Source organism: Erpetoichthys calabaricus, chromosome 3 (assembly GCF_900747795.2).
Source record: "Erpetoichthys calabaricus chromosome 3, fErpCal1.3, whole genome shotgun sequence".
NCBI classification, from domain to species: Eukaryota; Metazoa; Chordata; class Cladistia; order Polypteriformes; family Polypteridae; genus Erpetoichthys; species Erpetoichthys calabaricus.
The window spans coordinates 64,563,469-64,587,189 of record NC_041396.2 but is presented as its reverse complement, the minus strand read 5'-3'; the positions used below and the strand labels follow the sequence as shown (position 1 = coordinate 64,587,189).

The 23,721-nt window shown below is 38.3% G+C and overlaps 1 protein-coding gene across 1 annotated transcript in view; it reads left to right on the top strand.

Moving 5' to 3' along the window:
* Positions 1-11,421, top strand: part of taf1b (TATA box binding protein (Tbp)-associated factor, RNA polymerase I, B) — a 181,575-nt gene extending 170,154 nt beyond the window's left edge. Inside the window, exon 15 of the mRNA XM_028796877.2 lies at positions 11,058-11,421. Within this exon, the coding sequence (XP_028652710.2) occupies positions 11,058-11,256 (199 nt within the window). The 3' untranslated portion in view covers positions 11,257-11,421. The remainder of the gene's footprint in view (positions 1-11,057) is intronic.
* Positions 11,422-23,721: the final 12,300 nt, after the last annotated feature.

The following is a 23,721-nucleotide window of genomic DNA, read 5'->3' as shown; positions in this document are numbered from 1 at the left end:
GTCAAATGGCCATATACAGTACTTTTGGCAAGGCTATGCTGAAAAATGTCTATCTTTCCTAAACGACTCATATGATATTTTTGGTGAACCCCTTAAATTAAAGCTGAAAATCTATGCTACAATCACATAATAATTGCTTTATTTTATTTAGTTACGTCTAATATTTTTAAACACATCATTCAAGGCTGTAGAAATCATATAATATCTTAGGAAAACAAAATATTATACACTTTTTTGATTCGAGTGGTATGACTACCCATTTTCTGACTTTGCTGGCACAGTGAGTTGTGGGGTGATGACTGGGGCTGCCGCGGTGATAGCCTGAGCAGGTGAAGTACTCCAATGTTAAGAACAATCGGACTTCTAACTGGCAGAATGCAACGTGAAGCAAAGTCTCCTAGACACAAGACTGGGCAGCTCTTGGCTTTGTAATGAAATTTCATCCAGTTTTAGCCTGACACACACACACAAAAGAAGAAAATGTTGAGCACAACAAAAATACATTGTGTTTTATTGTAAAACAAAGGTGCAAACAAGCAAAGACTTGATTTGGTATTTGATAGTTGCACATTCTGTTATTATTTACAGTGGTTAGTCCTCCTCTAGTTGATGAAGAATTTAGAGTAATACTTTTCTAAAACCCATAAATGCCTTGATCAAAAGAGCTGTTAAATTTAATTCTTTCTCCTATATTTAAGACCACTAGTGGGAGTGCAATCTGACCAACTGTGCTGTAAATATGTATCACAGTGACAAAAGGATTCTTGCTGGAGGAAAGTGAACTACAGAAAAAGAATCCAGTGGAATATTTATTGGTCAAGTGTTAAGTATGATTTGAGGAAAGTAAGAGGATTTATGACAGAAACCAGCAGTATTAAGTTTTAGCACTGATACTCCTTATATATAACAGCTTGAAAAAAAGTATGCATTTAGGTAACCAAAATGAGACAAATGAACATTCATTCAAATAAAATCCTGTTTTTTAGTATTTCTGTCGTTAATCCATAATATCAGTATACCTTTTCATTCTTAATTAACAAAAATCCAATTTAATCAGTATACATTTATATAAAATTGGTTTTTAATTTATATTTCTCACTCTCTCGCTCTTTCTCTCACACACTCACTTAATATATGACAGTCACAAGAATAAAGCAATTTAAGATTGTAGATTTAAAATACCATCAAGGCAGTTTTGGAATACTCCCTGTTAGCAACCAATATCTGAAAAGGCTTCCTTCGAAAGCTCACCTGCTTTTACTAAGGACAGTGAAACTGAACTGTTTTGGCTTTACTCAGAATGCTGTTTAAACTCCTTTTTCATTTTCCTGCTGTTTTGTGAACAGTGTAGCTTACAGGTACCATACATCATGACAAAGGGCAGTATGTTTTCACTGTATTCCAGACTCTCAATTGAAGATATATTTTATTTAAAACAATTTTTTTTTTATAAACATACTTTTTTCATATTTTACTTTTATGTTTTAAGTTCCTTATTAAGCTAAGATTTTATACTTTTGCAGTCAATTTGTGCATGCATAATGAATCTTCAGAGGGAACTTTAGCAAAATCTGCATCAGACTTTATATAGCTCTATTAAGACTGCACCTGGAATATGGTGTACAATTCTGGTCAGGTTCAGAAGCCCTGAAAGAAATGCAGAGAAGAGCAATCCTGTGTACCCAGGACTAAGGAGCCTGTCCTACACTGATGCCTACAGAAGATAAACCTCCTTACTGAGTAAAATTAGCTACAAGGGGATCTAACTTGGGTCATTACAATTTTCAAGGTGACCCTGATCCTGTACAATTCTTTAAAGAAGGAATCACTCAAAAGAAACAACAGGACTCAATACAAAATATGAAATCCTATATTTGAAGTAAACAGTGTGATAACTTTTAAAAAGAATCTGAATTAGATATTTGAACAACTTACCTAGCCAAACAAGCTAGAAGGTTTTCTTTTGTAACATTTCTCATTTTCAGTGTATTTATTGTTCTACTGTTTAAAAGCAAGCAGTTGGTAATAAGTAGATTCAAATGTGAATGACAGGAAGGGCCTGCTTCTTTACGGGCCGCTGTGTTATATGATTGAACATCGGGTCATCAGAGTTCCTGTTTATAAGGGAAGAAGTCCTAACAGGATCACCACAATCACAGAATACCTGTACAGTCATGAAGTCCTAGCGCCTTAGATACACAACACCTGATGATACACTTCATTAAAAGTAAAAGACAAAATGAGGGTCCCTTGAAATTCCACAAACATAAAACAAAAACCATTAATCATGGAGTTTGTGCTTGGGGAGTTGGACTTTAAATTTGCTTTGTCTGAGTAGCAGTGGTTTGAGGACACAAATATAACATATGGAAAGTTGTATAAATAAAGTGGTGGGTGGGGGAGGCTTGGGTCTGAGATTTTGGGTGTTGCCTTTAAGTTTTGCTTTAGGCAAGTCATCAGAACCTGTCTATTTCTGTCATCCATTTGGAATTTTTTTCTTGTGAGCTTCCTTGTTTCTTTTATCAATTCATCACAAAAAGTTTTTGCATACAAAGCAGTTTCAAATTACACAAAATGAAAGCCACCACTGGTTTGGGAATAAAAGTGGAAAAAAATAGTAGTTATTTACTGAATAGACCTTCATTGCATGAGATATTTTCTTGATTGTGTTTTTTTTTTTTTTTTAAACTCATTCCAAACGTTTTATAAAACCTTAGTTGTTGCCGTGGCCAAGGGTGTTTACTCCTTTCTGAGTCTTTATTTTCTGACAGGGAATGCTGAAGTAAAAGTGCTCCAGGTCACTATTCATTTCACAGAAACTGCAACTTTCTACTTAGCAGCAATTTATTTTAGTCCAGTATTTTTGTATGAAAATATGTAGATAGAAGAGTATAAGAAAAAATATACCTTATCTATATTTGTTAAACAAGTCTGATTTTTTCACAACCCACTGCAAATTATATGGTGCATTTTGTTGTCTTAAAGCATACAGAAAATGAACTATTTCTCAAGTTGAACATAATATATTTTTGAAATCTTTTAAATTTCAATGATGTGCAGGTGTTTAACTTATTGCAGATGCTGACCTTTGCAGTAATAGTTGGGTTAATTTTAGTCCGCAGTCTTAGCTGTGAATTCTGCATTTCAGTAGTCAAAACTTAATTGTGTAATCTTTGAAAACATTACCCGAGTCCGACCCCGCCTTTGTAGGTAAGATGCCGATGTATCTCAGGCATTATCAACTTTGGATTTGACAAATTTTATTGTACAGTATTAGCTTGTACAATAGTAGAGATGTTCCTGGCCTTTGGTGAGAAAACTCTAAACAGAAGGTTTCCCTTAATGCAGAAATTATTGTCCACAGTATATTTTCTATCCACATTACTTATTGTAATCATCAGCCTACATTTCTTTCTTTTTTACTACACATCACAAATTGCACAGACTTATTATTGAACACAGCTTTTAAAGTGTGTACCACTACATTTTCACTTCCTTCTCTCCTAAACGCATCAGTCTTGAATGAGCCTTCCAGTTGGCCATTATGTATATATGAAAGTAAAGTTTCTTACTGGTAGGAAGAATGAATACAGTTAAAAGTGTTAGGTTGGCAGAAATAGTGTCAGGCAGCACTTTATTCTCAGGGATGTATTATATTATAATTTATTTGAAATAAAAAGAAACTCCCCCTGTCTTAGGAGGTCATTGTTGCACAGATAAATCAGGAAATTTGGCGGTGCTGTAATTCTGTCTGGAGTAATAACTGAACGGCTCTCATAGTACTTGTATTACTGTAGAAAGCGAGTCTACTATCTCTTATTTTATGTACAAGTAATTGTGTATGCCTTTACCTATAAACTGTCATATGAACATAGGAACTTGGCAGTTCAGAATTCATTGAAATCATGGCATTAATACATTTGGTATTTTGAATCCTTAACTTTGATGTTAGTTGTACTTTTAAAAGCAAACCATATGTGTTCCCTTTTATAAAATAGCCAGTATTTAGTTTCTGCTGTGGACAAGGCAATACAACCCTTAGAGAATTACTTAATAGCACTTTAGTTTTGTATGTTCAAATAGCTCTGTGATAAATACGAGTTCAATTCAGTATATAAACTTTTGTTCAGTCACTTACAAATTAGTGACTGTCTTCATTCGAATTTGTTTTTCCTTTCTCGACTTCCCCCTTTATCCACTGTAGAATCAATCAGTCAGTCATTTTCTAACCTGCTTAGACAGATAAAAGTGGATGATGTTACTCTTGCAAACAGTTAAATTTGTACAGTATGGGCAACTTTCTAAGTCCAGACTTTTGAAACTCTACCTGTGATTAGATGTCATCTGTGAGTGCTACCAGTAATCACCAAATTCTGTTGATCTCATATTTTTTCCTTTATTTTTATAAATTATACAGCTGGAGCCTCAGGAGACCCTCATCAATTAAATGTACTTTCTACAACTACTGCAAAGAATGTTCTTCTACACATTTAATCTCCTTCATCCTTGAGTTTGCTTTCCACTCACACACACACAAAATGCACGTAGATAGTAGAAGAATATGCAACATCTGAGAGGCAGTGACAGGGTGTGAGATCCAGTCCTAGAATGTTGGCAGCAGTAACCATTTGTCAACCGTCTTGTCCTCTCAGTAATCACTCTTTTCATTTGGACGAAAGCCACACAAGCCTTCATTTTATACTTACTGAAACTGAAAAAAATAAACTTTACTCCATGGTGAACTGTCAGGCTGTTCTACTGGACATGGCAGCTTTCTGTGATATAACACTTCTAGAATCCCAGAACAATTTTAGATTTTTATTTCTTCTTGCTATTTTTTCATATGTCATTTAATGGTAGGAGGCGGATATACAGTATCAAAAGAGGAAACCTCATAGTGTCAATCATGATAAGTATTTTCATGTTTTCTTAGCTAACAACTCAGTATCAAGGAATGTATCATAAGAATGCCAATACCCAGAGCTCACCGTCACATGCTGTTTATATTCTGTACTTTTTTCATAGACATTGCCCCTTATGATATCATTTGTGCATATATTCCATACAGATTCTGCTTTATTTTCTTTAATCTTTTAAATACAGATAAAACATAGAAAATTAAAATTTGCTGCAGCCCATCCTTTTTTCATCATTTCTGATTTTTCTTTTTCCAGCTGTTTTTGTCCGTTTTTAAACTCATCATGTACTACTAAAGCTTTTTTTTTTTCTTTCTTTCTTATAACAGTGACTATAAACAAATTAACAAAAAGATTGTGTCTGCACAGCTGACTTTGGTGAAGAGGTATCATTTACAGTTTGATCTTTAAACCTGGACTTAAGACATTTCACTCAGTCCCTAAACTGTTTATGTTGGGGAAACCAGTGCCTTCTCTCCTGTCACCATGTGTGATAGTGTTGTCACTGTCATCACCACAACAAAAAAGAAGAAAGATCTGGTGTCTGCAGTAACTGCCAAAATGTTGCAACACCTGACATATACAGGCAGCCATCAATCTATGGGGAACACCTGACACTGTGCCTTTACAAATGGACAACAAAATAAACAGTAAATGCCTCTGAGGCTTTTTGTTTAATGAAAACACTGAATTACTATATATATTTATATTTAATAAAAAAATCATGCCCAGCCTCCATCCTAACTCAAGGTATTACAAACTAAGAATCCTGACTCATTCTGCAGATTTGTGTGAAGATTCTCCTTGTAATATTGTAGTGACCCCAATCATATTGGCTAAAGTACAGTATATTTGAGAGGCTTTGAAAAAAACAGGTGGTTATTACTGAGGGTCTTGGCCAGTTTCAGGGTTCAAACTCCATTGTAAATGCTTGAGGATTATTGTTCACAAATACTCCTTATTCAACCTGATATACTTGAATAAGAAAAACTGGTACAGCAATACCAAAAGGGTAGACACTGGACACATCTTTTTTTTTTTTTTTTAATTTTATTGTAATCATTCCATACAAATATATCAATTTTTACAAAAAAAAAAATAGGATTGAAAACAAATCAACCCCCCACCCCTGACACTGGACACTTCTACAAAGTTTTAACTCAGGTGAATAGTTAAGTAAAATTATATTACAGCTTATTTTTCATAATATTTTGTTATATAAAATATTTTTGTCACTTTTAGTTATTCAGTGCAATACCAGAAAGAACACTGTATAGTTAAAGGCCTTATTTTATTGTCCATATCTAGGCATTCACTGCAAGCAGCAATCAGTTCTGCTTTGAGAGTGAGCTGCACGATAGCTCTGTAAACTTAAGTGTCTTCAGATGTATTTAATTTATGCTTCCATCTCTTAGAGTTTGAAATTTTTTGGATTCAGAAAGGAAATATTCTTCATCTTGTGAAAGATTGTGTTTTATAAAAACTACAAGAGGGACCATCTAAAGTTGTGCCTGCAGAGTTCAATGACATTGTTTATGCATTGTGCATTTTCTCATTTCATTTTTGTTGCCATCTTCTGAATCTTCCTGTTCCAGTGTAGGGTTTATGGGGAACCACTGTGCCAGCATGTTGAGTTTAAGGCTACAGTAAATCCTACGCTGGGTCTCTTCCTACTAAAAGAGGTGCCCACACATACACAAGCCTGACATGTCAAGTCTGAAGTAGATCAACCTAAAACTCATGTCTTTGGAATAAGTGAAGAATGCAGAATATTTGAAAAAATTAGGCTGACATTAGGAGAACATGCAAACTCCACACAGAGAGTGAGAAGGGCTGTATAAAAAGTACAGTATCCTACAGCCATAAGGCGCAAGCACTACCATTGTTATAAGCCATCAACAATACATTAATGCATACATGGCAATTCTTGAAGAAAGCATAGCATAATATTCTTAATTCACTTTAAATCCAACTCAGTAATGCAGGGGACTGGAACCTTTCTTGGAAGCATTGGTTGCAAGGCAGAAGCCAACCCTTGATGGGGCCCAGATGCTGCTAAAGCCCTTTTAATACAACAATAACCAACGCTGCAAACCCCAACACTATTTTAGTGTTATAGTTATTTGCATATATAATATATATACTGTATATACAATATATATATTTATAATAATATATATTGTATTTGCAATATAGGCCATTCCATCTTGTGATGCTTTGGTGCACATCCTTTTTAAAACTGGACTCTAGTTGCTCACTTTGATTTTACTTTTAAAGTGAAAGTATGCAGGAGTTTCACTCACCTTGAGGTCTCTAAAGACCTGCTTAACTTGTTACAGCTCACTTCTAGTTTCAGGTAAGGTTAGAAAACCTAGCAACCACAAAAATGTGAAGTGATATATCTATAAACTATTAATGTGTGGGCCCTTCTTCTGTGGATTTAACACTTGGTTTTTACCAGAATTTCACTTGTGTAGAGTAAAGGACTGAATAAGGGGTGAAGAAGCACTCATTCAGTCTGTACCTGCTACATCACCTGTGCAGTCTTGATGGCTTGCTTGGACAATTTAATAAAGGCATTGAAGCCAGCTTGATATTTATCTTATTTAAAGATCATGGACTAGAACTTTTTTCCTCCATGGGTTCTGGGGCCTAATGTATAAAACCTTGCCTAGATTATATTTAAAATTTTTGATTATGCTTCAAAGACAAAAACAATGTGTGCAGAAAAAAATCAGATATATAAAACCATTTATATGTCACATACCATGCCAAGTTCCTTTATAAATTTCAGATACACTTAAGACTATGCACTCAGGTATGCACCTTAAGCAGCTCCCCATCATCACCTATCAGTTACCATTCATTTCATAAAAACCCCTTTTTTCAATTTTCATGATGTAGTCACCATATAAATTTGCCATGATTCAGAGTGACAATTTACTGCAAACCATAGAATAACAGGGAAAAAAAGGCAGAAAATGAAACTCAAATGACTACGAATTTGAAATATTAGTGACTGAAGTGGAGAACCACAAAAACATTCTTTTTGATGATCTCTTTGTAGCTGACTGCTGCTAGTACACATTGTGAATTGACACAGGCTGTATGCGCAGAACTATGAGATATTTAGAACATTCTGATTGCGCTTGTAAAAAAAAAATCATTTTACTAAGTAAATGTCAATGTTATATAATGTTCGAGTCTCTTTATATAATTAATGTACAACATCCAAACTTGCCATCACAAAGTGGTAAACTGACCAACGAGTCAAAACACCACCATCTATATACCTTTTAATAAGCCAGTGGTTCTTACTGTCAACTGCTGTGCACCAGGTTTGCCTTTCATTAAATCTGTCTTCTGTGGTGGGTTGGCATCCTGCCCAGGATTTGTTTCTGCCTTGCACCCTGTGCTGGCTGGGATTGGCTCCAGCAGACCCCCGTGACACTGTGTTAGGATATAGCTGGTTGGAAAATGACTGACTGACTAAATCTGTCTTGTGTTGTACAGTAATCCCCCCTCCATCGCCGGGGTTGCGTTCCAGAGCCACCCGCAAAATAAGAAAATCCGCGAAGTAGAAACCATATGTTTATATGGTTATTTTTATATTGTCATGCTTGGGTCACAGATTTGCGCAGAAACACAGGAGGTTGTAGAGAGACAGGAACGTTATTCAAACACTGCAAACAAACATTTGTCTCTTTTTCAAAAGTTTAAACTGCGCTCCATGACAAGACAGAGATGACAGTTCCGTCTCACAATTAAAAGAATGCAAACATATCTTCCTCTTCAAAGGAGTCAGGAGCAGAGACTGTCATAAAGGCAGAGGAAAATCAATAGGGCTGTTTGGCTTTTAAGTATGCAAAGCACCGTGGCACAAAGCTGTTGAAGGCGGCAGCTCACACCCCCTCCGTCAAGAGCACAGAAAGAGAGAGAGAGAGAGAGAAAAACAAACAAGCAAAAATCAATACGTGCCTATCGAGCTTTTAAGTATGCGAAGCACGGTGCAGCATGTCGTTTCAGGAAGCAGCTGCACAAAAGATAGCAACATGAAGATAATCTTTCAGCATTTTTAGACTAGCTCCGTATCGTCTAGGTGTGGGAACAGCCCCCCTGCTCAATCCCCCTACGTCAGGATCAGAGAAAGTCAGCGCAAGAGAAAGAGAAATGTAAGCTGGGTAGCTTCTCAGCCATCTGCCAATAGCGTCCCTTGTATGAAATCAACTGGGCAAACCAACTGAGGAAGCATGTACCAGAAATTAAAAGACCCATTGTCCGCAGAAACCCGCAAAGCAGCGAAAAATCCGCGATATATATTTAAATATGCTTACATATAAAATCCGCGATGGAGTGAAGCCGCGAAGCGCGATATAGCGAGGGATTACTGTATTCAAAAGAAAGGTTATAGAACTAATCTGTAATTTACAAAAAGTAATTACAAATCCTATCAATTAGCCTGTGCCAAAATGCCAACCATCACACACAGAATGACCCTGAAGTCTGCTTCTCACTATTTGATAAAACAGAGAAGTTGTGGGTTTAGCTGGGACACCTCACAACAGCATTTGTGCATTACATGTTAGTTGTATATTAATTGAAAGAAAGTGATTTTATTGCCTTTAACGCAACATGTGTACATTTATTAGCTCTGGGTATATTTAGAAAGTCTGCAGTTGCTGCAGATTGCTTTTTTTGGACAGCTCTCTCTTTCACCTTTGATGTAGATCTAATTTCTGCAGCCTCTTTCTAATGGTAGACTTATGAAGTTTGACATTGACAGTGCAAGAGCTACCTTTAGGTCCCATAATGAAGTTTTGTGGTTCTTTGCAGCTTACCTGCCATTGTACTCTTGGGTTGAACTTGCTGGGATGGCCTGGTCTGGACAAGCTGTCAGTTGCTTGAAATCTTCTTTACTTCCAACCAGGTCGTCAGTCAGTCATTGTTACCTTAATTTGATCTCCTTCTTTAATTAGCTGACCTGTTGTTTTCCTTCTGTTTTTGTTTTTAGAAAAGTCCATTAGTGTCAGATTTACACTTATAGGACATGAAGGCATACAGTAATTGTATTTTTCTGTGTCTTTAAATGCTTAGTTTGTTTTGTTGTTCAATTCCCTTTTGCTGTTTAATTTAATTATTGTATCTAAATACAATTAATAATAAGCAGGGCAGACACCAGTGCAAACAAACAGCTGTGTTACCCACTTGTGTTGCTTATTAGTAAATAACTGTCTAAATAACCAGAACATTAAAATTAAAAGCAAAAGGAATGAATTGTTACCCATGTCACACATAAAAATTCCTGCTTCATTCAGTAAAATATAGCATAGGTACTTTTTTTTTTCTGGATAGATGAAAGAAAAGAGAAATGGTGACATTCCAGCTTGAGGAGAGCAGTTAAGACAAGAAATAGGTTGGGACAAAAATCTGCAGCCACAGGGGGCACCAGAACTGAACTGGTGGACCACTGCTGCAGTCAGGATGTTGGTGGGCCTCTTGACACCAAAGAGAGAAGCAGAAGCAAAATCTTACACTACATGAGCAGGGCTGTTTTGTGTACGCCAAACTGGTGCAACAGGAGACGTCTTCTGCTAGCCCGTTGCCCCAGTATGTGTTATCAAGTAAACAGAATGGATGATAGGTCAGTATTGTAAGATGTATGTGCAGAAATTAATTTTGTTTTTAATTTACTTTCCCAATGTTACAGTAGGTATAATGGGATTGTCCGCATTACTGTTTTTGTTTTATGCATTAATATTATTTTGTAATTTGGTTAGTTTACCTGGTATTTAAATGTATACAGTTAATGTAATATGTTAAACTTGTGTGATACTTTACTGAAGAACAAGATCTTGGAAAGTCCTGCTACAGGTCAGGGAACTCAGACACAGCTTTGAAGTTACATTGGTGTTCAGAGTTCCTCAACAGAGAGCACGTCACAGCAGGAGGTGACAGTAAAGCCAGGCCGCCTTCACTGTGTCTTTGATGACTTGATAGTGCTCATGAAACGTAGGGTATAATGTAGCATTATGTTTAACCACTTTTAAACTTCCACTCCATTTGTAAACATATTAGTTAGTTAGTTATCCGTGTGTTTACGTTGTTTCTAATTGTCAGCTTCTATTCTGATCCTCCCAACAGGTCTTGCCAGGGGCATTTCTACTTGGATGTGGAGAGGCTGCCGAAAAGCTGCCAATTTGTGCTCAGTTTGTTCTGCTTCTTGCTGAAAGTAGAGATGAGTACTTTATATCAAGAAGTGACCCAAATTGAACAGAAGTTAGTACAATCAAAGGGCAAAAAGAAATCTTCACAGAGAAATCCAAAAGCTCCGACCTCCTAAGCCACCGGACGGAGGAAAAGAGTAGAAGATCTCTGGCACTCAGGTGACTCTGAAATCTGCTGAGATGGGACTCTGTTTACACTGTTTACTATATCAGCCAATGTTCTAAAAGAGCTTTATTTGCTACTGTAATGCTCTCAAATAGGAATATCTCAAATTGTATAATGGATTTTTGAGCCTTTGATGTTCTTTTTTTTTTTTTTTTTTTTGTAGAAAAAAAAAAAAAAGAAACTTTATTCAAAGCACTGCAAACAAACATTTGTCTTTTTTCGAAAGTTTAAACGTGCTCCATGACAAGTCAGAGATGACAGTTCCGCTAGGAACAGAGAAAGTCTGAGAGAGAGATAAGGAGATCAATTTGATGTTCTTTGTGACTGAAGTTAATAAAGATGAGATGAGAATGTATTGTCATAAGCACAGTAAACCGTCAGTCACACCGTACAATAAATCTTACTCTGCCTGCTCTTCCAGCCACGGTTATACACAAATTAAACATAAGTCAATACAATACATGCTAGTAGTCAATAGGTCAGAAAACAAATTACCACAATAAACACAACAGTGCAATGTAAGCACATATAATGCAAATGGTGGTGACATTGAAACATGTTGTCCAGATATCATAATTCAAAATGGGAACAAAGCAGTTGAATCATCAGCTGGACCTTCTGTGCCAGCAGTCGGATATGGCAAAGGGAAGAGGTAATGGATGAACGTCGTTCTTAAGTCTAGCTGCCTGTTCTGTAGTCATGTAGTCCTTGATTTCACACTCCTTTAGTGTCTGCTCGATAGAAGGAGTTTGAATAGACTCTGCTGAGGGTGGGTGCTGTCCTCTATAGTGCTGCGTGCCCTCCTGATGGCTCTGGCATGGTAAGAGCTGTTGCTGGCATGAAGCCTCGGATTTGGAGGGTGTCTTTGAATTGCAGTTTAGTTATATCGTTATATTTTTCATATATTAAATTCTTCTTCACACGAGTGATTATTTGTAGAGTACTGTATAGATCATTGGTTTTCCTGTTCGGTTCCAATTAATTATTTTCAGAATCAGTGTTATCTTTATTATTTTTAATTACTCTCTATAAGATTCATATACATTTGTATTTATTCATCATTACTGTAAATACTTTCTTTTTTCTTTTAATTTATCTTTTTCTGTAGAGTTTAGTCCCAACGGTTTATGTTTAATAATGCAGACACTTGGGTGGAGGGCACAACACTGAATGCTAAAGGGGGGCAATTATGTCCCTGCCATTTTCACTTACCAGCTCATTAAGAAATGTGTCTTACAAAAGAGCAATGAGTTTGACGCAGCGATAAATGCTCCCCTTTAACACTCAATTAAGGGTGAAGGGGTGAAGTCAAAAGAAAATGGCAGATGAAACTGAAGAGTTGAAAGTTTTAGCAATTGAAACATTCCAGAATTTGTCAAAGTAGAAAAGGACAGCTCCCTAAATAATCTGGTCAGTTAATGGTAAGTATGATGCATTGGTTGTGAAACTGTTTGGAATAAAAAGTGACAGCTAAAGGCAGCCACCCCAGGGCTGAGCCTGAGAAATGCCAAAGTAGGTAAAGTGCAGGCCTGATGAATCTGCTCGTAGATGGCAGGCTTGGACACAGCTGAAAACACCTGCATATACTTCACAGCTTAAATTTAAATATATATATCTCAATATGAAATGTACTTTGTATTGAATTAATAATCAAAAATAGTATAAACTAATTGAATTTCACTGTCACTGAGCTACAGATACTGTAAATTTCCAGACAGTGTACACACTTTAAGTACATACTGATGCAATTCATCTCATTTTTAAGAGACCAACCTTAATACTTGTGCAATTGTGGAGGGCAGCACTTCCATCTGTTTTCTGCGCTGCTGCTCTACAGTGCAACATCACAAAGTTCTGCAGTTTATGTTTGCAGCAACAGCATAAAGAAAATCCAGTGAGTGACTCATACTGGGTTATTTTAAACTGACCTGCTGCTGAGCAACATATAACAAGAGCGTAGATTACATATGAACAAAAGGAAAACATGTAAACTCTATACCAATGGCACCCAAGGGAATCAAACTAAAAGAAATACTGTGAGCAGGCAACGCCACCACACAAATCAATTCTTGCTAGGTCTATAAGTGTAGTGAAAAAAAATTAAAAGTCTAATATTCACTAGCAGGCAACAGAACAACCTGGTAAGTGTGCACTTATGTGTGAGACATCAGACCTGAGCCCGAAACATCAAACAACTTTATGGCCTACTTGCTAATAATCAGGAGACATTCCTAAAAAAATACAATATACCAGAGTCACGTAATCAGCCATGGTTAAACCAAAATGATTTTTTCCCCCTTTTGAAAAATGAAAGCATTTCCTGGTTCCTGTTTTGCTGAAAAGACTGTTGTTATTATTTTCTTTTTTAAAGCCAGTGTTAGTACAGTATGTATGCCTAATGAGCTCATTGGCGTGTTTCTCCACATCAGTCTGGGTTCCTGTTTTTTTTTTTCTCTTATTACCTTCTTCCCCCTTAGTTCCTTGGACCCTCCTGTACCACGCAGCCTCAATACTTTCAACTGTGGTGTTAAGAGAAGACCTTCAACAATGTAATGCTGACATTGCGGTCAGTGATTTGTGTTGGTGTGTGTCACCTTCTCTCCAAATAGCTCTGCTGTATGGTTATAATTTTGACGAAGGTAAGACCACAGGTAACAGGTTTCTTTGGCTGTATTATTGAGCAGGTTAATTTTCAACAGCATAACTCATAGGATGGCAGCTCAGTGCTTAATGTGCCTAATGCAGCATGTCTCTCGGATGCAGTTGTGATTGAAACCATCTAGCTGTAGACAAAGGCACTTTGGTCTCAACATCACATTGGACACAAGAGGTGGGGATGTCTTGGCTCTTGGACTTCATCCAATAAATGGATGTGTGTCTGAGGTGCTCAGAGTGCATTTTTAAATCTGATTTTGCAGCAATAATCTTCCCAGCACCTGGCTGCTTGTCTCCATCCCTAATAAGTGCAAATAGTTATGAGTAGACAAAGTGCAAGAATTGATAGAAGGTTTATGTGCACAGTGGAGTCAAACATAACCTGGGACTATCAGTCCTTTGAGACAATGTGCACACCTAGCAGCCACAGCATTAAAACTTACCTGCCTTATATTGCGTAGAGGCCCCTCACACTTCATGCCTTGATGCGGTCAGAGCTGTTTTTGAACTTCCCAAGACCTCTGAAGGTGTCATGTGGTTTGTGGCACCAAGACATTAGCAGCGGATCCTTCAAGTCCTGTAAGTTGCAGGGAGCAGTGTCCATGGATCGGACCTGTTTTTCCAGCACATCCCACGGATGCTCGATCGGATTGAGACTTGGGGAATATGGAGGACATGTCAAACCTTGCACTGTTTGCCATGTTACTTAAACCACTCTCAATTTCTGCAGTGTGTCAAGGCCGCTGCCATAAGGGAGTACCTTGGCCATAGAGAGGTCCACATGATCTGCAGTAATCTTTACATAGGTGATACATGTGAAAGTAACGTCCACACAAATACCAGAACCCAAGGTTTCCCAGCAGAACTTTGCCCTGAGCATCACGCTGCCTCTGCCAGTTTGCCTTTTTTCCATAGTGCATCCTGCTACCATCTCTTCCCCAGGTAACCAATGCCCACACACTTGGCCAGCCACATGATCTGAAAGAAAATGTGATCCATCAGACCAGGTCACCTTCTTCCAATGCTCTGTGGTCCAGTTCTGACACATGTCCATGGTAGGCACTTTCAGTGGGGAACAGGGGTCAGCATGTACACCCCAACTGGTCTGTGACTGCACAACCCCATATGCAGTGAGTTACAATGCACTTTGTGTTCTGACATCTTTCTCTCATTATGTTTTTCAGCAGTTTGTGCTACATAAGCTTTTTTTGAAGGATGAGACCAGGCAGGCTAACTTTCACTCCAGCCGCACATCAATGAGTCCTGGGCACCGTGACTCTTTTGCCCAGTTCATCTGTTCTCCCTCCTTGCTTTACTTTTGGTAGGTACTAACCACTGCAAAAATAACGATCCAAGTAAAAAAAATTAAATGATCATAATATTGTGAATGGCTCTAATCTTAAATCAGCTTGGTCAAAAATTGTACAAGTGTACAGGATAAGCCTCCCCTCCTTTAAGGTTCTTTCATGGAATCAAGAGTGGGAAATTAATCTATAACTTTCTGCTGCTGAATCGTCGTGCACCATCAGTGATGTGACAGATCACTGCAGTCAGCTACTGAAATTTGGCATTTTAGGCCACACTGTGGAGTCAAATAACTTTTACTACAATCTGTAGCTTCGAATTTACATATAATAGGTTTTATAAAAGTACATTTTTCAGTTCAAAATTGTCTCATTTATTGTGTTCATATTTTACAATTGGAAGTATAAATTGAATACAGCATTACATACCATTCACAAGTGTGAGTTTCTCCATTTGATTATTTGTATGGAATCGTAGCACAGATTTAGAGTGCAGTGCAAACCTAAATTGAAATCTTTTGCACCAAATGAAAGTCAGCACAAGCAAATGTGCCCCTTCTAACCAAATATCCAGTAACTCTGCAAATCAGGCCAGGCATTTCTAACTTCAAGGCCCTTCAAGAGACCATCAGCTGCTTTAGTTCTGCCAACACCCCTCACGCTGTGCCATCGATCACAAGTTTGCTGTCAACCTGGCATTTCTGCACATTTTTTCAGGTTTGCTATTTAACATCAACCTCCTCTGGGGTTTGGTGTTTAAAGGGGCTGCATTGACTGAATATGATGTTTTCAGTGCATTCAGAAAGTCTTCAGACCCCTTCACTTTCTGCACACTTTCTTGTGTTGCACTTTTAAATCTGAATGAATAAATTTGTCATTTTTGCTCATCAGCCTAAACTCAATAACCCATAATGACAAAGTGCAGACATTTTTTTCAGAAAGGTTAGCAAATTTATTAAAAATCCGAAACTGAAATCTGTCATTCACTCAAGTCTACAACTTGATTTGGGTCCACCTGTTCAAACTAAATTGACTGGACATTGTTTAGAAAGGTACCTGCCTGTGTATGCAAAGTCACACGATTCACACTGCATGTTAGGACAGAAACCAAGCCATGACGTTCAAGGAACTCTCTGTAGATCTTTGTGAACAAATCGTGGTGAACCATAAATCTGTAGAAGGGTATAAAACTGTTTCTAAAGCTATGAGTGTTCCTAGGAGCTCACTGACTCCACAAGTGAAAGTGAAACAGTGGAAAGTTTGAACTAAAGGACTTTTTTTTAGAGTAACCAGGCAAGGAGGAGCTTGGTCATGGAGGTCACCAAGAACTTAATGGTCACACTAACAGAGCTTTAGAAGTCCTCTGCTTAGATGGTGGAACCTGTCAGAAGGATGTTCATCTCAGCAGCACTCCATCAATCAGGCATTTATGGAAGAGTGGCTGGACTGAAGCCACATTTGACTAAAGGTCATATGGCAGCCTGCTTGGACTCTGAGAAGACAAATAAAAAGATTCTCAGGTCAGACGAGACAAACACTGGACTCTCTGTGTTGATGGTTCACCTTTCATTACTATTCAGTACGACAATGACCCTGAGTGTACAGACACCACTGGAGCAGCTTTGGGAGAAGTCTCTGACTATCCTTGAGTGGTCCGGTCAAAGCCCAGACGTAAACCTCATAGAACATGTGTGGAGAATCTCAAAATCATGAAAATGTGTAATTTTATAATCAAAACCTTACACTTTCTGAGTTTGTCCCCCATGGATACCTGTAAGTGTCAAAGACTTGTCACTATATAAAACTTTAAATTGCATGTTTCCTGTAAAACAGCTCCAAAAAATGTAACACAAATACACAAGTGCAGTCGTTTTTTTGTTCTCTTTAGCATAACACTGCACAAGACATCTTGCACTTCGTATCACAGAAGTCTATATAATAAAATTATTAGTAATTAAAAGTTTGAGGAAACAAAGTGGCCTATTTGTAATGAAAATGATTCCCCCCTCGTCCTCCCAAGACGCCTTGTGTTGCTGTGGTCTAATGGCAGCCTGATTAGTTTGTCTGTTCCCCTTCTTGGGATTCTCCAGTGCAGTTATTAGGCCTCCCACCTTTTTGTTTTGAGTAGCTACACAGAGTGTGGGTGCTGATAGTAAATATATTGGATTATATCAAAACAGACATTGTTTTGGCCTGAAGTGCAACTCTAACCAGATATCTTCTGGCTATTTGTGTTTCTGGTGCCATAACATTGTGTTAGCTGAATGTATGAGCTGTTCAAGCAACCTTCAGTTTGAACCTCTTTCAGCAGCAGCAAAACACTTTCTCAGCTTTGCCGATTTAATGCTTGCAATTTGGTCAACGTTTTGTGGGCTGAAAGATGGTCCCAAGAGAAAAGAAAATGTCATCTTAATTTGTGAAGAAGTGTTGCTCCTCATCCTCACACCAATTAAAGAGACAAAAAGGGCTGACTTTGTCCAGCTCTGCCCAAAATAAATCCAAGTTTGGTGCAAAGTATCTTTAAAGGTTCAGGAGGCATATTGTGTCAAGTGTCAAAGAAAATTCTTAAAACATCTACAAAAAATATTTCGTACACCTGTTAGTCTGGAAAGGATTACAAAGACTCTTCTTAGGCTCCTTGATACCTCACGATCCAAACAAGGAACGTTCAGCACAGTAAGAGCCACATATAGAGATCTTCAGGCTACTCCTACCTCAGTTAAGGTCAGAGTTTACCTTTCCATCATTAGAAAAATGTGCTGCATGTCAGGCAGCACGGCGTAGCATAACTCCTCACGAGTACTAAGGTCCTCGCTTCAAGATAGACGTGAATTATCTACAAGAACTGAGGAACATTTTCAGTGGGAGAGATATCAAACTCGGCTTCTGCGGGTCTACAGTGGTGGCCGGCCTTTGTTCCAGTTACTTTCTTAAATTCTTGCTGGTTATAAAACATGGCGTTTGATTTTCTGTTTTTTCAGTGCTTTTATTCTTTCTTGCTACATGTTTCATCAGAATGTTCCGTGGATCAGTGTAGATGTTGCTCCTACTTAGTCTTTCATCTTTACCTCTTTTATCCCCAATAGCTCCCCTTCTCGTTTATATCTCATTGTTGACTGGGAGCTGGTTAAAGAAACAAAAATGTGTAAAACTAAATTAAGAGTCAAGACGTAATTAAGGTTTCTGACTCTTAACATGGAACAAGGCAAAAGTGTGACCCCCATTAGCGGCAATAGCGGACTACCAATGATAACCTGTGGTGGCCAGTATGGCCACACAACCATTGAGTCTGACATGGTTGTCTAATAAACACTTCCTCATGGTCATAATTACATAAAACTTAATAAGAGGAGCAAAGTTCATACAAATAAAGCATCAACCCAACAGCAATCAGCCATCCTCAACTTAGCAAAGTACAAGGACACAACCATCAAACAGATGCCACATCTGAATTATACAACAAACAACAATTAAATACCACACAGCTCCTAAAGCCTGGATGCCCAGGTCTTCAGAGATGAGTCCACAGTGAGTGGTCAAGTGCAATGGGGACAGTGTCACTGTTCAGAGACTTTCTGCTGACAGCAGTCAGGTCCATCTTGGTCATGCAGTTGGACATGAGCGCTTCAGTTTCATCAATAATGAATGCTATATCATACCACACCATTTTTTAAGCCGACTTCATCCTGAACTTTGTCATATGGGGGGCTGGAGCCTAAACCAGAAAGCATAGGGTGTAAGACCATCGCAAGGTATGCACTATAAAGAGAAAGCCAGACAGCATAAGTGTTTGGGGGCACCTTGTGGCCAACACTGTATAATTGAAAACATAATTTTAAAGAAAACACATGTAAAACACAAAACAGTTCTTCCGTGTCGTTCAGGTTCACTGCCCATGATGGTGGCTCTTTCGCTTATGAGGCATTCTGGGGTGAAGAGGTGGGCTCAGGTGGACAGACCTCAGAAGTGACGTCAAAGGTGAAAAGCCGTCAGTCTTCCCTTTCTATAGATTGTTATTACGCTGCGTCACCAGGCTGTTGAGCTGTCCCTCATAAACACGTGTGTGACTACACACACCATAAATTAAATAAATTCTAAAAGTTTTGTTTTTTCATTCAGTCTTACTTTTAATCAAGATTACCTTTTGTTTTGAAAATGTGAAGGAGATTAAAAGGTAATGTTACTGAAAATTGTTAAAATTATGGAAGTAATGAGAAGTTAAGCAAAATGACACCTTTTATTGGCTAACTATAGTAGAAAGATTACAATATGCAAGCTTTTGAGGCGACTCAGGCCCCTTCTTCAGGCAGGCAGGATGTGATTACATCTTTTTCGCCCTTTTCTGATGCTTTCCAAGAGTACGTATGTGCATTTGGTTAGTCTTGCAACATTTTCAGCTTATCTTCTCTTGCTGACTTTACAGGACAGTAAGGGACATAGACAACTGGAGACCAGCATTAGGAGCCTATGGCAAAATCTGTAGAGCTGGATTAAGTTGGCATTCCTTACATTATTTGGTCATTTCCGATTTGTTCCTCATTCCTGATGTCCTGTCAAAATTGCCCACCTCAGCATCATCCATTCTGATCCCTAATCATCCCTTGTCCCTTATTGGCTAATGTTCTCTCTCACCCCTTTACCACCTCATACTGGCACAAATATGGCTACTATTACAACATCCATGTGGGTGCTACTCTTTGGTGGTGGCTGAAGTGGTTACCCGCTGTCTAACTAAAGCACTCTGAATAGTGAGATAATTGATATATACAGTAAATGTTATTATGTGTAAAAAAAAAAAAAAAAAAATTTCTTTGCTGCTCATTAGTGGTGACTTACTAGAGGAGATGTGCTGGTTGGTGGTGTGCATCTGCATTGGTCAGGACCTTGTGCTCTTTTTCAAAATATAGTAAGGGAGCAGCCTGGCTGGCTGTTTACAACATAATGGCGGAGTTTTGTGCATTTAAATTGTGTTCTGTATATTATCCTACTGATTTTTTTCTTTGTTTTATTTGCAGACAAACTACTTTGTTACTGAATCAATACCAGAATGTATTCAGTTATTAATATCCATTCTACCTCATGAGTGTAGCAAAGAACAAAAATTCAAAACTTTGTAGCCTAAACATGTAGTGAAATTACTCCTGTGAAGTAAAATCAAAGGTCAGATATTTCATCTCGGGGAGACAGTGCCCCCCATAATGTTTGAGACTAAGACCCATTTTATGTTGAATTTGCCCCTCCACTCCACAATTTAAAATTACAAGCTAAACCATTCAGACGTGGTTAAAGTGCACATTGCTGACATTTGCATACACGTCAGCCACACCATGTAGAGAGACCCTCACATGAAAGTCTGCAAAGTGCACTTTAATTGCATCTGAATGGTTTGATTTTTAATTTTAAACTGCAGAGCAGAGGAGCAAATCAAGGAATGATGGGTCTTTGTCTCAGACATTATGGAGGGCACTGTATATGCAGTGGCCTTTCCTGTAACTTACTTGCAACTTGTAAGATAAAGAAAATCCAAAACAAACGACCAGGTTTTCTAAAATTCAGTTTCTGACAACAATCACGATCCTGATGTGGCTCTGGTGTGCTGTCACATTCACGCTGCCACCTCAGTGTGTGCTGAATGTCCTTGGCGATGCTCCTGAGCTGATCCCTGGCTAGAAGAGAGCTCTTGTTGGCTGCATATATGAAATATTAAGAGTTGATCCCAAAGTATGATCAGGCAGTAGGAGAAACAGAGGGTATAGTAGAGGCAATGGAGAAGAGCCAGGAGATCAGTTAAAAAGAGCGATTTATCCATAGAGCAGAATGTGGTGAACCAAGAAGAAGACATTCTGGGAAGCAGGGAGTGGTCGTCACCAGATGGCATATAAAGGGCACAGATCCATCCCACAACTGAATACATGTGTTCACTCTTTGCTTTCCCTGTAGTGGTGTGGCAAGATTTTATAATGGCATTTGAATAAAAAAGGCCATCGATAATGACAGCAAGAAGACGATGTAACTTATGTCAACACCAACACAAGCTTGCTACAGAATGGAGGCATTAACTGTAATAGCACATACAGTGGTGTGAAAAACTATTTGCCCCCTTCCTGATTTCTTATTCTTTTGCATGTTTGTCACACAAAATGTTTGTGATCATCAAACACATTTAACCATTAGTCAAATATAACACAAGTAAACACAAAATGCAGTTTTTAAATGATGGTTTTTATTATTTAGGGAGAAAAAAAATCCAAACCTACATGGCCCTGTGTGAAAAAGTAATTGCCCCCTTGTTAAAAAATAACCTAACTGTGGTGTATCACACCTGAGTTCAATTTCCGTAGCCACCCCCAGGCCTGATTACTGCCACACCCGTTTCAATCAAGAAATCACTTAAATAGGAGCTGCCTGACACAGAGAAGTAGACCAAAAGCACCTCAAAAGCTAGACATCATGCCAAGATCCAAAGAAATTCAGGAACAAATGAGAACAGAAGTAATTGAGATCTATCAGTCTGGTAAAGGTTATAAAGCCATTTCTAAAGCTTTGGGACTCCAGCGAACCACAGTGAGAGCCATTATCCACAAATGGCAAAAACATGGAACAGTGGTGAACCTTCCCAGGAGTGGCCGGCCGACCAAAATTACCCCAAGAGCGCAGAGACGACTCATCCGAGAGGTCACAAAAGACCCCAGGACAACATCTAAAGAACTGCAGGCCTCACTTGCCTCAATTAAGGTCAGTGTTCACGACTCCACCATAAGAAAGAGACTGGGCAAAAATGGCCTGCATGGCAGATTTCCAAGACACAAACCACTGTTAAGCAAAAAGAACATTAGGGCTCGTCTCAATTTTGCTAAGAAACATCTCAATGATTGCCAAGACTTTTGGGAAAATACCTTGTGGACTGATGAGACAAAAGTTGAACTTTTTGGAAGGCAAATGTCCCGTTACATCTGGCGTAAAAGGAACACAGCATTTCAGAAAAAGAATATCATACCAACAGTAAAATATGGTGGTGGTAGTGTGATGGTCTGGGGTTGTTTTGCTGCTTCAGGACCTGGAAGGCTTGCTGTGATAGATGGAACCATGAATTCTACTGTCTACCAAAAAATCCTGAAGGAGAATGTCCGGCCATCTGTTCGTCAACTCAAGCTGAAGCGATCTTGGGTGCTGCAACAGGACAATGACCCAAAACACACCAGCAAATCCACCTCTGAATGGCTGAAGAAAAACAAAATGAAGACTTTGGAGTGGCCTAGTCAAAGTCCTGACCTGAATCCAATTGAGATGCTATGGCATGACCTTAAAAAGGCGGTTCATGCTAGAAAACCCTCAAATAAAGCTGAATTACAACAATTTTGCAAAGATGAGTGGGCCAAAATTCCTCCAGAGCGCTGTAAAAGACTCATTGCAAGTTATCGCAAACGCTTGATTGCAGTTATTGCTGCTAAGGGTGGCCCAACCAGTTATTAGGTTCAGGGGGCAATTACTTTTTCACACAGGGCCATGTAGGTTTGGATTTTTTTTTCTCCCTAAATAATAAAAACCACCATTTACAAACTACCTGCGGTGGGTTGGCAACCTGCCCAGGATTGGTTCCCTGCCTTGTGCCCTGTGTTGGCTGGGATTGGCTCCAGCAGACCCCCGTGACCCTGTTTGGATTCAGCGGGTTGGAAAATGGATGGATGGATTTACAAACTACATTTTGTGTTTACTTGTGTTATATTTGACTAATGGTTAAATGTGTTTGATGATCAGAAACATTTTGTGTGACAAACATGTAAAAGAATAAGAAATCAGGAAGGGGGCAAATAGTTTTTCACACCTAAACTTCATAAAAAGTTCATTTTTAAAATAAATTTGATGTTGTCTTTCGACCTAACAATGCTGATTGACAGAACGGCGGTGCATTGCTAACATTTGGTTTAACTGTAGCCACTTCAGAGGATGGTGGTACTGACCCGCACTGCACAAAGTGCATATGCAAACACTAAACAAAAAAACTTTATATGGGAGTTGTTTTTTCTTGCATTTAGCAAAACATCTGCCAAAGGGGTAAGCAAATTTTACTTGACAAGGATTCTTAAAGTAAGCTAAATAATCGTAAATACAAATTTTGGATAAGTGAATAATTCTTAAAATAAGGAAAACTAGACTTGATGTCATGATTTAGAGACATTTCACTTGGCTTAGATTTCATTTTTTTGCAGTACACAAGAGACAATAAAAAGGAAATGAAAATGACCAGGAAAATCAAAAATGGGCCAAAGGTCAAGGAAATCTTTCACAATCAAAAAATTCAGAGTCAAATGTAATAGCAGGTATTTGAAAAACCAGGAAGGACTAAATAAAGATCTTTTGATGCAGCGAGATAATGTTCCTCCGTCAAGCTCAGGGTGATCCTTGTATCGCTACAGAATCAACGTCACAAATTAGAATGTCCCTGGTAACTCTGG